The following is a 17,873-nucleotide window of genomic DNA, read 5'->3' on the forward strand; positions in this document are numbered from 1 at the left end:
GAGCAGGAAAGGACCCCTCTACAACCCGTTTCTACAGCTCTCCTTACTTCACCTTCAGCCCTCCCCAACATTTTGAGCTTCTCCTGTTACTGCAAGTGTCTTGAGTTGCACTGAGATCCCATTCGTTATCATTCATTAAGCCACCAAGAAGAACATCTTCTTTCCCTTCCTCCAGCTTCTGTCACAGTAACAACAGCATTTCTAGCTTCAGAAACAGAAGCTGTTTTATTCACAGTAACTATCTGATACCCAGCACAATGATGCTCTTATGCTCCACTGTAGCAGAATTAATGAAATGGAAGGTCAGGAAGCAACCAAAGCAGAAGCTTTTTGTCAGGAACTTTCATGGGATTGCAAGGAAAGCCTTCTCCTCAGGCTAAGCATTTGGAGACTGTAAATACTGGTCAGCACTTCATTTATCTACTAGCAGTCAGTATTTCTGTACTGCTGCTGACCCTTCAGGGCAGACAAAGACATAGAAGTCTTTGCAATGATTAAGCTAACTGGGTGATAGACCTACTACAACACATATTTAAAATTAGCACCAGCCAATCCACCTATGATGAAAACAAGACTATCTGATATGTGAAAGGAGGACACTTCTCCACTATCAACCTTTATCTTAGATATTTTAAGGGTTTTCATCCTCTTTCCACTGAATATAACAGAACTGTGAATTTCAGCTTGAAATTTAACTTTCCTTCAGTTCCTTATCTTCATCCTCCAACACACCAAAACCAAAGCACACCAGGCTGAGAAAAGGAGTCCACAACTCACCGGATAGGGTTCATATCTGGCCGGCTAGGTTTAGACACAGCTTTGACAAACTTCTCTGCCAGCTGAATCCTGAATGAAAACAGAAGGAGAATCCAGAAATCTAGCAAGATCTTTGGCACAGCAGCTAGCTAACAGTTTCAGCAGAATAACTGACTAGACACTTCAGTACATGCTCCACTGCTAGCCTAATGGGTACTGAGCAACTTTTTTTCACCCTGTTCTCCCAGCTCAGTGCCAAGTGATACTGCCTATTATCCGTTTGGAATGGGTCTCCATAGCTCCCCCTGCAAGCCCACATGCTGCTGAACACATTGGTATATCAGCAGGAAAGCAGGACTAGTAGAGACAGCACGTCCCCAAGGAAAGAAACAGAGGCTTGTTCCTTCTCCCTCAGCCAGTTGTCAGCTATGCTCATTCATATTCCCAGGATGCTCAGTTTACCCAGTCTGAGCCTGACTCACCCCAGACTAAGAAAGGAGCGAGACCTGCCCTCATACACAGAGAAGGTACAGCTGGAAAAGGCTATAAATACTTCAACTTCAGAGAGGGTTCATTCACAGTTCATCTTTATAGCAGTGTTTCAGCTGAATGCACTTGCCTCCCTGTACTCAGCATTCTCCTTCTACTGTGAACGGTGTTTCTCAGTTACTTCTACTCACATACAAGAAAGAAGCTTCTCCCAGATCCTACATACCTCTGGTTGAAATGCTGCTTTCGAACATCGCTGCCATTCAGCACCAAGACATCAAGGATGTGGATAGCACTGATTTTTCTCTGGGCTTTCCCCTGTAGAGGGCAATAGAGAAATTTACTGATCAGACTTTTGCTATTTTAGCTTTGATTTATAGCCTATTTTTTGACAGAACATCATTCTCTTCTAGCAAGAAAACACCTTTCCTCAATACTAGAAGCACACAATTCTCTGCTACCCATTGTACAGTAACACACCATCCTCCAAGAACTGCTGTAACCCAACTACACAGTTCTGTCTCAGAGGAGGGAGAGAGGGCAGGATCGCAGATGCCATCACCAGCTCTCTGTTCCCTATCAGGTACCACAGCAAGTGTGCACTGCAGCATCCTCATCTGAGATGCCAGAGGACAGGCAAACTCCTAGGCAGCAATGACCTATGCTGTGAATACACCGTGAGAATCTTTTCCCCAAGGCAAAGACTGCAACCACTACTGAGCAATTATGTACTCAAAGAGCCATAAACACATTACGTCATGTTGGCAATGTCATCTGCTACTGCATGTACGGCAATAGTAGCATGTCAGGTCCAAAGTGTTAAGAGTTCATATCTCTAGCACTGGACAGAAAGAAGGAACTTAATCCAAAAGAGTTTCTCTAAAAATCATATACAAAAAAAACCCTTGCACCTGGCACAGATGGAACATTTATTCTGCAGTATGTTACAGAGAATAGGTGAAACTGCTCACTGTGTTTGAAGCCATTTGGTAAAGGAGAATAGACTCTTACCTCTCCTTTCAGCTCATGAACAATCTCCACAGAGAGAAGGGTATCTCGTGGCAGCTCCGTTTTCAAATCCAGCTTTGTCCAGCGATCTGACTGGCGACCATCCCAAGTGTAGATCTGCGATTTCTGTGTGTAGAAGGCAAAGTCAGATTCAGCCAAAGCTTCATGAGGGCAGGGGTGAAAGAGAGATCTCTGACTAACTGCAGAGCAGCCCTCAGAGAATCTTTTTGTCCTAGGCTGTCATAAGCAGTTTCTTTGTCAGAATTTTCAAGGAAGAACCTTAATCTCTACAGCAAAGGAACAAAAACACTCATTCTAATCTGCTAGTAACTTCATACCCACAGAAAGAACCAGAAATAGAACACCTTCAAAAGGACAGTGAAGATAATTAGAGACACTAGAAAGTGTACAGGTCTCTGTGTAGCCTGCAATTGCAAAACCAGGGTTAATTAGTGTGAAAAGCAGTGCAGTCACAAAAAGAAGCATAAAATAACTAGTCTGAGGGACTGCTGATGGGGATCCTTTCTGGCCTTTAAGGACAGGAAAGGATGGGCTTGAAACTGCAAGGCAGAAGAGCAGCACTGAAATGAACCAGCAAAACTCCCAGACTGTTCTCAGCACTTACCCCTAGCCCCAAGAGGAACTTCTGCTCACTTCCAGACACCATACACCGGTAATCTAACACTTGGCGAATTTTCTCCAGTGTACTGGAATTCAGAGGTGTTGGTTTGTAGCTGAAGGTATCGATGTCCATTCCCTAAAAAGCAAAGTATGGAAAAGGCAGATTAGACACAATACATCAAAACAAGTAGGTAAATGCAACTTCTACATAGAACAATGATCCATAGAACTAGCTTCTTCATCTGTTCATTCCTATGGGGAAAGTTCTGTTTGTAGGAAAGGACTTGGAACAAGCTTCCAGGTAAAGTCTCACCTGGATCAGCTCAAAGAACTTGGATTTTGGATCTGAAGATGAAGGCGCAACACGAGCCTGATCAGGAATCTGAAAACAAATAATTGACAAGTATTGGGTTTTTGACACATTCATAAGAACCCTTCTGGTTCCAATACATGACAGAACATCCTGCCCCTGAATCCCTTTCCTTGGAATGCCAGTTGCTAAGGAGGTAACTTGTCAAATAAAAGGTCTCACGTGTTTTGCAAATTTAATGTAGGCATACCAGATCTCTTGGGAAACAATAGGCAAATTCAGAAAGTTTCAGACTAAATCTTTGATTTTATGCATGTTTTGGTGAAATACTGTTTCACTGAAGTCACACAATTAGCCTGTGAAACTGCCTGCCAGATCTATGGCCCCACTGCAGTCAAAAGCTCAGGAAACTGCAGACTCCTCAACAAGACCTTTTGGAGAGCTCTGCTGCTTGGGAACTAGCTGCTGAGTTCACTCTGTGCGCGATGAAATATTCTGAACTGCAGCAAAGAAGCCTCCTCAGTTAAGGCATACACATACATAATGAATCAGAAACATTGTTTGCTTACATAAACAGCTTGAAATGGTCTCTGGCTTTCCCACAAGACAACATACTAAACCTCTCTGACTTTCCCACAGGACTACATACTAAACCTCTGGCTATAAAGTCCTATCTGTACTGCAGCTCCATTCTTGTTTCACCACAGCAAGACACCTTCACGACTTCCCTGCTTGGCAGCTTGCTTACCCCCCATAGCTGGAGACACTCCTTTCGGATTTCAGCCTGCCGTGGCTCCATCAGTGTCCTAGATAAAGGCAGCAGACTGTTAAGATGGTGAAACTTCCCTACTCTTGCAGCATTACGTATCCCAGCCCTATAAGACATGCATCTTTCAGTGTTCGGCTTGGGAATGACAAACATGCACTGTTCCTCAACCGGTTACACAAAAGAGGATGCTGTCTTCTTTTCCCACCCTTCACCCCCCTCCAATCCCCATGTTCAGCTTTGTTTCATGGCTTGCACTACTGGTCAGCAGCTATCACTCCATCTGATGGAAGTACCACTGGGCATCAAGATTTTCACAAGTTATTCATTAGCATGAACTTGTGCTAATCTCCCAAAGCTGGGTACAAAGCACAACTCACAAATAGTAATGAAGGCCTGCTGAAAGCCACAGAAATAAAACAGTTTCAATGTTAGGATTGACTCCTGACTACCAGACTCACTCAACTTTCTACTACATATTATCTCTAAATGACACCTGAACAGGAAAGTTATGCCAGGGAAACAGCTATGCATTGCAACAGCTTTAGTTTTACATAAGGAATTCCCATCATCAGTTTTAGGTAATTCTAGGTATGTAACTTAGATGCTTTGAATTGCCCCTGGAAAATGAAGAGCTATGAACCACATCCAGATGGTTACTGTAGAATTGAACATACCAGCTGGACGTTACTTCTCTGCTTACATTCCTGCTGAGAAGCAGATCCACTTATGGTAATTAGAAAATCATGCAATGCTTGGAAGCCTACTCAACAAAGGTGATAATAGACCATCAACTTTCAGGACTCCTCCAGCCATCCACATGCTTCTGCAAATAACTCAAACTGAGCTACCCAAAAGCACTCTTCACTTCCTTGGCTCCAAAGGCCAAGCCAAGTAACAGCTCAAATCAAGAACACATTAAAGAAGGGCAAAGCAATTAATTTATAGCAGGTTAATTCAGTCTTCACCAAAAGCCAGAGGAATATACTCACGTGTCTTGAACAAAGGCACGAATTTTCGCTAATGCCTTTATCTGAACTTTGCAGTGGCTGAAAGAGAGAACAAGTTCCAATCAGAAAGCGAGTTAACTGCCACCAAGACTGTTCTACTGTTCAAAACAAGGAAGAGTGTTGGGACAACAGGAGGAAACCAGTCTGATCCTTAGAACAGTGATGGATCATTGCCAACATGATTCAAAATGTCAGGAAGGTCACTGGGAAGAACTAGGCAGTAGCCTCCTTTCTTTGCTAGACAGTACTCCAGGGCCAGTCGCTAACAATATATAGCATTTTTCTCTGCACGAGGTACCTCTGCTCTGCTAAGCTTCCTAGGAGGCAAAAGCAGAGCAGTGTAGCATCATCAACAAGTACCTCCAGGATTGCAAGAAGCTACATCTGAAAGCCGTACTGATTAACCTGCCTACAGGCAGCAGCTCTCATTGCCCACAGGCACTCACTTTTCATTGGACTGGACAATGTAATCGTAGAAATCCTGGTCGCCTTTGATCACATTCAATGGGACAACAAGGTTCACATCTACATCCGAGTTACGCAGCTGGTTGAGTCTAATGTTAACCATGAAGAGATAGTCCCGCACATCGTCAATTCCCAGCTTTAAGCCTTTGCATATCATGTACCTGTAGAGCAAGGCAGAGAGATCACGTGGGTTCACATCTTCTGCACAACCAACTTTCTAGCCACACTCCCATTATCAGGACAGTTTCCCAAATCACAGGAATTTTTTCCTCCTGGGTATCCCTAGGAAGGTGCAATCTTACCTATCACAAGTCATTAAACATTTCCTATGCTCTGGAAAGACTGGGAAACTCAGCCCTATTGAAAAGCCCCACAGATCTCGCTCAAATAGTAAATCAATTCTGCTAAACTTGACAGGTACAATGATAACACATATAATATGTGCTAGCTTGACTGGAACCACAGTTGTTTCATGCAAAACAGTTCAACTGCTTTCTCCCCAGAAAGGTAATTTGGCCAGTATCTTCTTTACCTTGTCAAACATCATAATTTGCTAAGCATGTGAAATGTTTCCTCCTCCAAGACAGCTGCCAACTGAGGCAGCTCACAGAGCCTCCACTAGACTTACCCAAATCCATCTATCACTATATTTAGAGGACAGGGTTTCTTTAATAGTCCCTCATGCTCAAGAATCTCACCTCTCAGAGTTGGCAGGGCGGCTTGTCACAGGTTTAAAGATGCACACTCGCTCAAAGCAGCAATACAGCAGATAAATAAGTCCCACACTGAATGGAGTGAAGAGGTCAAAGGTTTTGCAGACAAAATGTCCTCCTGGGAAAAAACAAAAAAAAAAACAAACCAGAAGAAGCACACCTATACCAGCAGATAATAAGGGAATGAGGAGATATCAGGCACCTCAATAAGCTTGTCTTCTGCAGAACTGGTAAGACTATTTTTGTACAATTAAACAGCAACTAAACCACACCCCTGACGTGGGCCAGTGGGGCTCCATGAACCATCTTCCCCATATTTCTGCAGCAAAGCAAAAAGCATTTCCCTGACCAGGATCAAATCAGTATGCATGCTCTCTCATGAGCAAATCTTCTCTCCATGCCCCCATCTTCTCCTTCCAGGCCCAAACTGTACCCTACAGCATGGCAGCATGCTATGCAGAAGTCTCAATGGAACCTGAGCTCTAATACGTGCGACAAGAAATCTCAGGCTGGAGAAGAAAACTAACAGATGTTTTCTAAACAGAATAACTCGCCATCTAGAAAGAAAAGAGTCTGTGTTGCCCCTTGCCTTCAAACAAGATTCATAATTTCCCCAAGGAAAAAGCAGTCTTACAGAGCTATTATCTATCCAGACAGGAAACACTTAAAGAAGGTTGCTCCTTTTCCCACATCACATTTGAAACTACTGCCAAGTAGATCATCACCTTAGGTACTTCTAAACATAGGGCACAAGATAAATAATAATTTAATGATAATTTTAATAATAATAAATGATAATTTTTATCTCCTGTACCAGTGCCAAAGGCTAACTAAATTCAACAGAAGGGTATCATCAAAACCAGATGGAGCTGTCATGTCCATCATTTGGCAACAATAAGGTATATATAAGACAACGTGAGGCATCATCTTGTTCTGATCACGTAGATGGCATATTTAAAGGAGAAAAACCACAAGTCAGGGGCAGGGATGAACTGAATAAACACTACTCTTTGTTCCAACCAGAGAGTACTATTAGAGTATTCAGGAAGCAGTTGGTCCAGCTAGTGTCATAAAACTCAGATATACTGTCCAGTTATCACACCAGTGACCTTAGCCCAAGTGTTCTACATAACATATTGTCAGAGCTTTAAACTAATGCATTTTACCTCATGCTTGTAATTAAAGCAAGATAGACAGAGATATTTGTCCCAGTTCTCTTTGCTTTGTGACAATCATGTATGCGTTCAATTCTGTGCAACTAAGCCTCACTGCAGAGCAGACTTCATAGCATGTTAATATCCTTCCACAATTCCACCTACACCTTTGAGAATGAGGAAGAAGGTGAATGGATAAAACATACCTGTCCGGACAATGGACAGTGCTGTAAGGAACTGGCAAAGCATGAGCTGTTTGCTCAGAATTTCTTGCAGATTCTCCTGGCCCTCCACTGAGAAACCCTGCAAAGCACACAGTATGTGATTAGTATATCCACACATCTGTCAGTCAACCAAAGGATTCTGTGCAGCTAAATCACAGAATCAAGATAATTTCTGTTTCTTTAAGACAAAAACCACTGCCACCGGGAATTTTAATGACACGCCTTGAAGAATTTCACATTGTAACTACGGACACATGTCAAATATCCTACTATATGCAGACTGAGGTAACATTTTTGTTCATTAGAGCAAGAAGAAAAAGAAATGGACCAACCCCATCAGCCATTAAGAAATGCACTCCCTTTTGATCAGTATTGTCCAAAACAAAATTCCGGAAAGCTGTAATGTTCTCTGGGCGAGTGATGTCTCCATCTCCATCAATCCCTCCCTCTCCTAAGGGAAAAAGAGGAGACAATTACTAACATGTTTGCAAGTTCTGACAAAAGATCAGTATGTGCAGGTGATCTATTGTATGCAATTAACATTTAGTCAGCAATTACACAGACCTTGAGAGGCAAATAAGCATTAATACATTCCCTTGTTCACCACCAAAGATGCCAGTTAATTTAGGAAAATTATCCAGATTGTGTGGTCCAGGCTAGACAAAGCCGTGTAACAGCCATGCTCAACTGATGAGTTGTACATTAGCCTCAGCAAAAGACACATCATTCGCTGCCCTTCCCCGAGATGAGAACTGAGGACACAACAACATAATATTCACATCCAAGTAGGAACAACACATAGTTGAACCTACTAAAAAAATGTAAGGTCCAACCTCACTGCACAGCTCACTGTTAATAACAGGTTTTCACAAATTATTTACATTATGTATTAGCAACCTTCTGCTAAGTATTCAAATCATTCCAAAGAAGCACAATACTCTATTTCCAAACACAATGTAATCCTGAATTTAAAAAAAGCAATGCCAAAATAACCCTCTGAACAAGTTTATAAAAGGAAATAAGGTTTGTGCATGAGTGTTTGCAATTTTCCCATATGGCTCTTTCTAAAAAGAGATACATTGTCCTCCAGCTTGGTGTTTTAGAATGCTAGTCTAAGGTGTAGTCTAGAGCTTGAGAATGATAACTCTGAAGAAGCTTGAACTTCTATTTGGTATTAGTCCCTATACATCTTCTGCAACTAAAGTTCTGTTAACTGAACTGGAAGACTAGAAAGCTGCGGAGTTCAGGATGCGTGATAATGCTCTGATTACTAAATTCCTCGTCAATCATCCTGTCAGTAAGTGAAGTGACACTAGAATATGTGACCATTCTTCACAAGTATCACAGTAGTCTACTTCCTTCCCATCACTATAAGAGAGTTTGTACACATCTCACTAGACTTCACAGTGTAACAGACAGATCAAGAAAATGCATCAAAGTCATTGGGCTATTCATTTCCCAAGGCATCTCCTTCTCTCCATAAGAACACCAGTTTGCAGTGAGTTATGAAGATCCAAATGCTGCAACTGTTAGAACAAAGTGTTCATCTGCCTTGCTGCCCTTGCCATGAACCTTCACTTGAACAGATCTAATCCTGAAGTGCTAACCATTCTCTGAGAGTTCATGGTCAGGTGTAAAAAGTAGCAGTCAAAAAGAGTCAGTGGTTGAGGGAAGCAGGAGGGAAGCACAGAAGTGGAAAAGCAAACCCTCTTCTCTACAAGACATTCACACTCAGATTTCCTTTATACAATGTGAAGTAAGAAGCAGGAATATTAGCAATCCCTGTGTTTCCCTTCCTCTTCCTAGAAGCTATGCAGAAAGAGGGCTCAAACATATGACCACACTTAACAAGTTACCATCCACAAGGTGAGATGCAGCAATCATCTGTGTATGCCTGCTTAGTCTGTCTCAAAGTAAAACATGTTAGCTTAAACCTCTTCAGACTGAGAAGCTCACTTAGCCACAGTGATTCAGATGCAGCCTCTAGCCCAAATCTGGTTTATTTATTTTTACTAAAAGCCCACAATCAATTACCAAAGCAGACCAAGGGAGGTCTGATATAGAAGCATACTGCCAGTAAGGCAAGATTTCCATCTCTGGTGCTGCTAATAGACCTTTGGGCAAGTCAGGACAATGGAGCACCTCCCCTCTGAGGACAAGCTGAGAGATTTGAGGTGGCTTATCTCAGACAGGAAGCCTCTGGGGAGACCTAACAGCAGCCTTCCAGTATTTTTTTAAGGAGGTCTACAGGAAAGGGAGGGACTCTTCATCAGGAAGTGTAGTGATAGGATGAGGGGCAAATGTGTTAAACTGAAAGAGAGATTTAGATCAGACATTAGGAAGAAACTTTTTACTATGAGGATATTAAGCCCTGGCACAGGTTGCCCAGAGAAGCTGTGGCTGTCCCATCCTTGGCAGTGTTCAAGGCTAGGTTGGATGGGGCTTTGAGCCTCCTGGCCTGGTGGGAGTGTCCCTGCCCATGGGAAGGGGTTGGAATTAGACGATCTCTAAGGTCCCTTTCAACCCAAACCATTCTATGATGCTATGGTAAGTCATCTCACTGTGTTCCAGGGTGACATCAGTGAATTGGGAAAAATACTGTCAAGTAATCTTAAAGCACTTTACAATGTTCAGATAAGCAAAGCACTCAAGTACCAATTATGATAACGGGACACCCATTCCCAGAGCAGACTTGAAAGAAGTGCAGAAATGTGACTTGATATGCAAGCTCACCAATCCCGAACTCTCTCAGATGACAGCCCTATCCTACCTTGCAAAACAGTTCTCTACAAACAGGCTTCCCTTAGATCCCAGTAGCAGCCCCACTCCTGAAATAGAGGCTGCAGCATAAGCAAAAACATCAGGTAACACTCACAGATGCACTACATACCATAATAAGGTTCAAAGAGCTCACTGGAGGCAGAATAGAAGTCCTCTAGTTTAAAATCATTTGGTCCTTTCAAGGTCATGCCAAATCCTTTCGCATGCCACTTCCGTCTCCACAGGACATACTCCGAGAAGCCTCCAGGACCAGCACACACATCAGCAAAGTAGAGCAGCTCTGCATCTCGCTCCTTTATCAAAGGCCTCTGCAAAGAAAAGTGATGAAATTCTACTGGCCCAGAAACAGCTCCCAGCAGTCAAACCAGATACACCATGAACTACACTACTCAGTCAGAGAAGTCTCTTTCAAGCACTTGTTTTCACAGCTAGTATCCTAAGGATTCTCTTTTCTCCCCACCTTCCCCATTCTGAGAAGGCATTGCTATTTGAAGGTTAAATAAAGGCCCTCACCCCATGGAAGTCCTTCGGGTTCGTAAACATGTAGTCAAAGACATGGTCCATATTTGCCATCTTCATTGCAGCCCTGTGATTACATACATAAGGATCTATTGAGTTTCAACCTTGACTCCCATGGCTGAAAGTGGACATAAACAGGAAAGGGACTATGCTACTAGAAGTTTTGCAAACCTGTTCAGGAAGAAAACTCCACGGATCATCTCATACGGGTTAGACCTTGTTCGGGCTCGACGCATTTCTTCTCCATCCAGCTCATCAAATACACTCTGCAGACAGAAACAAAATTGAGCTGGACTTGACACAGGCTTGAAGGATAGGTAGGCATGAGCATTTGCTACCCTCATGCTTCTCTCCTTAAAAAGCAAACTCCACACAGGGTTTGGTTCACCGACACAGAATGGTTTTCAATATCACATGATGATACTCACTCTTCTTCTAAGCCACCCCAGTTCTTAAGCAAATTTAGTGACACTGAAGAATTCTATACTGATAGTTCCAGAGCCTGACAATGTGGTCAGCCACCTTAAAAGCAGTCCCAGCCTAAGGTATTTCTCTTGTACATATACACACACTCACACTCCACTGCAATTTAGATAAAAATCTAGGAGAGAAGATGGAACATACAACAGAAGAAAAGGGAATTTATTTCCTTAGCTTATTCAAGTCTTCAGCCTTTCAGTTCAATTAAGAAAAGGAGACTCTTTTTATTCATCAATTTGAAGGCCAAGGTGCAAATCAGGTTTCTGAACAGACAGTAACAGCCAGGACGCTAGGTAATACCAATGGCATGGAGGTGAAAGAGAACGTTCTGAGGTCTTGTCAATCACCTAAGCTACTCAATCCTTTTCAATATTTCACTTACTTCTCCAAACTTTCAGTTCACCTCTAAAGGAAGGGACTCACCTTGCACTGCAGGACATTATGTAAAAGCTCTTCACTACAGAACTCTGTTTCATCTTCAATCACCATCTTCCTCTGGAACAGGATAAGAACACAGATAACAATTAGCAAAGATATCAGAATGCATTTCAGAATATCATTTCAGAATGCAACATGTGCCAGTAATGGATGAAGGCTGCCAAACACATAATAGGCTATATTAGCAAAAGCATAGCCAGCAGGCTGAGGAATTATTCTTCCCTGTTAGGCATCTTGAGAATACATGTGGAATACTGCATCCAGTTCAGCACACACCCCACCCCAGCACAAGACATATACTGGAATAAGCTCAGCAAAAGGGCCACCAGGACAACAAGGGTGCAGAAGCACCTGGTGTATGAGGAGAGGCTGAGAGAACAATTTGTTCAGAATGGAGAAAGGGACATCCCACTACTGTCTACAAGCACCTAAGGCAGGAAACACAGAAGCTTGATCTAGATTCTCAGAAATGAACAGCAATAGGAAAAGAAACAATGGACACAATCTGCACACAAAAAAAGATGCCCATTAGCCACACAGAAATTTTCTTTCGTCAACTGGGTTATCAAACACTGAAACAGATGAACAGGTTGTGAAACATCCATCCTTAGTCATACTCAAAACGCTAACAAAGCCTTGAGCAATTTGATGTAGTTGAACCTGTTTTAAGCAGGAAACTGCACCAGCAATCTCCAGAGGTTCCCTCCAGTCTAGGTTGTTCTACAACTCTCTGACAAGGCAATTGTTTCAGGCTGAGCAGTCCTGTGTTGTCTTGGGCTGGTAAGTACTGAGATGTAAAAAATTACCTTCCCCACGGTCATCCACTCCTTCAGCTCCTGGGCATCAGGGATTTCCGTGGTACACTCGAGGCACCAGTCTACCTCCTCGTAGGCACTAGGCTGCAAATGCAAGACATAGGAAGAGCCAAAGATGTTTTTGCTAGCAAAATATAACAACTAATTGCTCCCTGAAAGTTTGCCTCCCAAGCCTAGCGTAAGGTGTTATGCCATGACTTTGGGGCCAAACATACAGTTCTTTTTCTCCTACTCTAAAATACTATTTGTTTGGATTTATTTTTTTTTTTAACTAAATAAAACTCAAACACAAACCTCCCCACACCACTCTCCTCTCATTAGAGTCTGATAATCGAGACAAAGCAAAAGCCTACAGAAGGATCCTAAGGTGCGTTTTAGAAACACTGCAGAAGAGAGAGTTAGAAAAAAAAATACAGGCTTAAAACACTTCTATGATGTCAGAAAGGAATTTTTTCTGCAGTTAAAATTGAAGCGATGCTACTTCTCCACAAAGAGAGGCTGCTAAGATCTACTGATCTTATATTTATTATAGTAGTATCATCCACAAGGGTTAATCATACAGAACAGTTAACTGCTTTGAGCTGTAGAAACACACTGGAGAATGAGACCTAAACCAATGAGCCTACAGAACAGGTCTCAGATTCCTGGTTCTCAAGGAATAATCTCCGATATTATTTTCAACTACTGAAAACAATTCAAAGACTGGAGAGTGAAGTACTATAACATGCACCATATACAACTGGACAAGTGATGCTGCCCTCGACTAACAATGGCTAGGACCTTCCAGGTTACTGTCCTTCCAGTCCTTAAAGGGGGACTACAAGAAATTTGGAGAGTGACTTTATACAAGGGGGAATGGTTTTAAACTGAAAGAGGGACATTTAGATTAGATATCAGGAAGAAATTTTTCACTGTAAGGATGGTGAGGCACTGGCACAGGTTGCCCCAGGAAGCTGTGAATGCCCCATCCCTGGCACTGCTCAAGAACAGGCTGGACAGGACCTTGAACAACCTGGTCTAGTGGAAGGTGTCCCTGCCCATAGCAGGCAGGTTGTAACTGAATGACCTTTAAAGTCCCTTCCAACCCAAACCATTCTATAATTCCGTGATTTCTATTTCCCAATGTTCTTTCCTGTTAAAAGCTTGACAAGACACAGAAACAAAACATCTGAGCATTTTATTTGGGACTATTAAACAGAGAAAATACTTTTTTAAGTCACCTACACAGGCATGAAAAATTATATACAAATAAAAATTAGATTTGCTTTCAAGCTCTTTAGGGTTTACCAATCACATTCACTACTCCACACTCAGACATAAATCCTACAGACCACAGCAACAATCCATCTGAAACTAGTTTTGTGCCAGAACATTAACACGTGATACAGAATAAGTTTCGCCATGCTGTTCTGGGACAAAATAAGGCCTGGGTCTACCCACAGGAGCTACTTAATGGTAGCCAGTTGTACCAGACAACACTGAACATCATCCCTAGAAGGGAAATCCTAAACACAGCAACAGAAAAGGGACTCAAAACATGAAGTACTTACCTCTGGCTCATCCTGCCAATCAATATTGAGCTCCCCATCAAATCCTTTCAGAGTCAGCCCAAAGCCTCTCCTTCCCTTCTGGTTGGAGGCCTCAACAATATCCTTCCTGCCTTGGCCATATTTTCCCAGACCTTCTCCTTCCCGGAAGCCCATCTTGGCCTGTAAAGAAAGCAAAGGGAGCACACTCAGGCAAGTGCACTTGAGTTTATGTACTAGTACTGACGTCAAAACATAGCAGGGAAAATGGCATATCACCCTAAAATGACTTGAAGGCATTAAGCATTTTTAATCTCAGTTGTGGTTTTAGAACTTAATATTGAGTTAACTTCACTTTCACACGAGAAAATTAGAGATGAAGAATAATGTTTGAGATGACAGCAAACTACAAAAGATTCAATAACCTCTAAGTCCTTGAAGAGGACTGCTTGCTCAGAGGGAGAAGTAGTGAGGAGCCTGGAGCCATTCACAGCAGTGTTCAATAAGCACAGAAGGTTCATAAAACAGAAGATGCTGGTACACGAAAAAATTCATGTTGTGATGATATTCTTGGTTGTGAACATGCACTCACATATATTTCAAGCATCAGTTAAAACTTCACCTAAAACTCACAGAGGAATGCAAGACACATTCCCATCTCTTAAGTTAAAAGAAGTATGTTCATTAACTGCTAGTTTCTCAGGCTTTTCTCCTCATAAATTTTAGCAACAAGAGAACAACAACAAAAGCATGAATGCAATCAATTTCACTCCCTCTACTATGCACCTATAAGACAATAAGTAAATAAAAGACTTAATCCCTAAGATCCACCTTGAATTAATGTTATTCATATAGTCCTTCCTGTTAGAAGCAACAAAAACATTGTTTATTACCAGTCTGTACGACAAGCCACACAAGAACATCTGACAGGTTTTATACAAAGGTACATGGTGTTTTTCCATTGCCTTTTCTGCCTGGCTCTAAAACGGACCTTGAAGCACGTACACCAAATGTGACAGCCACCTAGCCTGTTACACACAGGTTTTGTGAGGACAGAATATTGCACATCTAGTAATCAAGGACTGTTTTCTTTTTACATACCTAATGCTACCACATCATTCAACCAGACTTGATATCACACCAATCTTTACGTTCACATTTATGAGGCCTTACAAACAAAAGCCTCCTGAACCCAGTAACAAAAGCTCCTGCATGGTGGCAACTGAAAGGATACATCCTAACTGGCTCAGAGAGAACTTTCCAAGTGAAAGATAGTCTTTTGCTAGAATCAGCACACTGTAGCCCAGTGCCAAAAATGCACATGGACAGATTCTGAAAGATCTGCAACAGGATTGATCTGCAGAGGCACAATCAGCAGCTCTCAGGCTCTGGATCCCATTGAGTTTTGATGTGAGCAAGAAAAGTTCTTTTTTTCATGTAGAGATATAATCCTGCTGGTCAGCAGCATTCCACTCCTTCAAAGGCAGTATCTCCGTTTCCACTCCTAGCAACAGCTAGCACTTCCCAGCTTCTAGCAGACGACTGAACTTCTAACTTGGCAATGGCAGGCACAAGCAGGCCTACCATCTTGGAAAGATTGCTGACCCCTGCTCCTGTGAGTATGGCACCAGCACAGAACAAAGAGAGACCCAAATTCAGTCGCCAGACGAGTCTCAAGCCTCCTGTTTATTTCAAGTAATACACAACTATACATCTCATCTTCTCTGCTGCCCTCGGAAATAACATTTTTGTTTCTGTTATCAAGAATAGAAATTCTTTCAGGATTACAAGATACTTGTGATACCACAGTGACAAAGTTTATATCAGGAAATAACTGTAACAGCATGTGCCGGAAAAGGCTCCTCTTTTCTACAGCCTACTATTGCCTTTCAACTCAGGAACAAGTTGCTAAATTTGGGACTACCATGACACATTCAACCATTTTCTTAGAACTTCCTAAAAGTTCTTTATTCCCCATACTAACACGGTGCAGTTCAAATGACCACCTTTAAAGTTCAGTTGTCACAGCTGCCATCGTTCACAGTTCCCTGCCTTCCCAAGAAATTTCTGGCCCTACATAAAGCAGAGTGGCACCACTTGGAATACCATAATAATTAAGGTAGTAATTCTACAAGGGTATGCCAGCCAGCCTCCAAGACCAAACAAATTAGTGTCAATCACAGACTTTGTTAAGGCATTTCTCACAAGGCATTTGCTAATACAAACATTGCAAAATAACATGGTAGGACTCTTTTTTCCAAGTTTAGCAAGCTGCCTGACACAGAGGCCCTCCCTTTCACATTCACCTCCCTGTTCCCAGGCCTTGGACGTGAATCAACTATTTCTTAGCAGATCCCCTTCAGCCAAGCTCTCCCAGACTCCCCCAACTGCTCAGCAGCTGGCACAAAGCAGCAGAGAACCCTGATACAAGGAGGATCAAAATCAGAATCAAAAAGCTTTTAAAACAGACTGCTCTTTTCACTCTGCTCTCATCAGATCCTAAGAGTTTGGTCTAAAACTATTTTGACTTACCATGAGCTTTTGGGAGACACTGTTATACATTGAGTAGCGAGATGAAGTACCCTCCACAAGAGAGTCTTGTTTGAACTCATTGCTGAATACTGGTCTTTTTTCATCGTTCTCACTCTCAGATCCACTGCTGCTACTGGAAGACTCTGAAAACAAACATTAAAAAAAAAAAAGTGAGAAAACTAAGTATGAAAATGGAAGAAAGACATTTCATTAATCATATTAAGAACTATACAGTGTGACTTATTAAATCCTCTCGAAACACACATAGAGAGGACACTTCAGTATGTCAAATGTGCTATGTAGAACCAACAGCGACCACGAGATGGTGGAATTCAGGATCTTGTGTGGTAGGACCAGTACAATAGCAAGTAGAATTGCAACCCTGGACTTCAGCAGGGCAAACTTTGGCCTTCTCAAGCAATTGCTAGGGGAAATCCCATGGGCAAAGCTGCTTGAAGGTAAAGGGGCCCAAGATAGTTGGTTGGCATTCAAGAATTGCTTATTCCAAGCTCAAGAGCTGAGCATCCCGACACGTAGGAAGTCAAGGAAGAGGACCAGGAGACCTGCGTGGCTAAATAGGGAACTGCTGGGTATGCTCAAGTGGAAGAGGAGAGTTTACAGGTCATGGAAGGAGGGGCTGGCCACTTGGGAGGAATATAAGGCTGTTGCTAGAGGATGTAGGAAGGCAGCTAGGATGGCTAAGGCCTCCTTAGAATTAAATCTGGCCAGAGGGGTCAAGGACAGCAGAAAGAGCTTTTTCAAATACATAGCTGATAAAACTAACACCAGAGGCAAGGTAGGCCACTGGTGAATGGGATGGGTGCCCTGGTGACAGAAGATACAGAGATGGCAGAGTTATTGAATGCCTTCTTTGTCTCTGGCTACTCTGCCGGAGGCAGTCCTGAAGAGCCCTGTACTCCTGAGACCTCAGATGAAGTCAGGTCACTGGAGCAGTTTGCCTTAGTCGATGAGGAATGGGCTAGAGACCAGTTGAGCAATCTGGACATCCATAAATCCATGGGTCCAGACGGGATGCACCCGCGGGTGCTGAGGGAACTGGTGGAAGTCATTGCTAGACCACTCTCCATCATCTTTACCAAGTCTTGGGAAACGGGAGAGGTGCCTGAGGACTGGAGGAAAGCAAATGTCACTCCAGTCTTCAAAAAGGGCAAGGAGGACCCGGTTAACTATAGAACGGTCAGCCTCACCTCCATCCCTGGGAAAGTGATGGAACACCTTATCCTTGGTGCCATCTTAAGGCATGTC

The 17,873-nt window shown here is 42.6% G+C and overlaps 1 protein-coding gene across 5 annotated transcripts in view; it reads right to left on the minus strand.

The window, feature by feature from the left end:
* The window catches only part of CMTR1 (cap methyltransferase 1), a 30,599-nt gene that overhangs the window by 6,908 nt on the left and 5,818 nt on the right, over nt 1-17,873 (minus strand). For all 5 annotated transcript variants that reach the window (XM_080616192.1, XM_080616191.1, XM_080616194.1 and 2 more), the window contains exons 3-20: nt 16,608-16,750; nt 14,100-14,258; nt 12,541-12,633; nt 11,720-11,791; nt 10,988-11,082; nt 10,811-10,883; nt 10,407-10,605; nt 7,849-7,967; nt 7,499-7,595; nt 6,124-6,256; nt 5,407-5,586; nt 4,943-4,999; nt 3,933-3,990; nt 3,188-3,256; nt 2,879-3,010; nt 2,257-2,379; nt 1,472-1,563; nt 778-846 (exon numbers count right to left, since the gene is read on the minus strand). In XM_080616192.1, the coding sequence (XP_080472318.1) occupies nt 778-846; nt 1,472-1,563; nt 2,257-2,379; nt 2,879-3,010; nt 3,188-3,256; nt 3,933-3,990; nt 4,943-4,999; nt 5,407-5,586; nt 6,124-6,256; nt 7,499-7,595; nt 7,849-7,967; nt 10,407-10,605; nt 10,811-10,883; nt 10,988-11,082; nt 11,720-11,791; nt 12,541-12,633; nt 14,100-14,258; nt 16,608-16,750 (1,963 nt within the window). The remainder of the gene's footprint in view (nt 1-777; nt 847-1,471; nt 1,564-2,256; nt 2,380-2,878; nt 3,011-3,187; nt 3,257-3,932; nt 3,991-4,942; nt 5,000-5,406; nt 5,587-6,123; nt 6,257-7,498; nt 7,596-7,848; nt 7,968-10,406; nt 10,606-10,810; nt 10,884-10,987; nt 11,083-11,719; nt 11,792-12,540; nt 12,634-14,099; nt 14,259-16,607; nt 16,751-17,873) is intronic.

Source organism: Psittacula echo (assembly GCF_963264785.1).
Source record: "Psittacula echo genome assembly, chromosome: 4".
Taxonomy (NCBI): Eukaryota; Metazoa; Chordata; class Aves; order Psittaciformes; family Psittacidae; genus Psittacula; species Psittacula echo.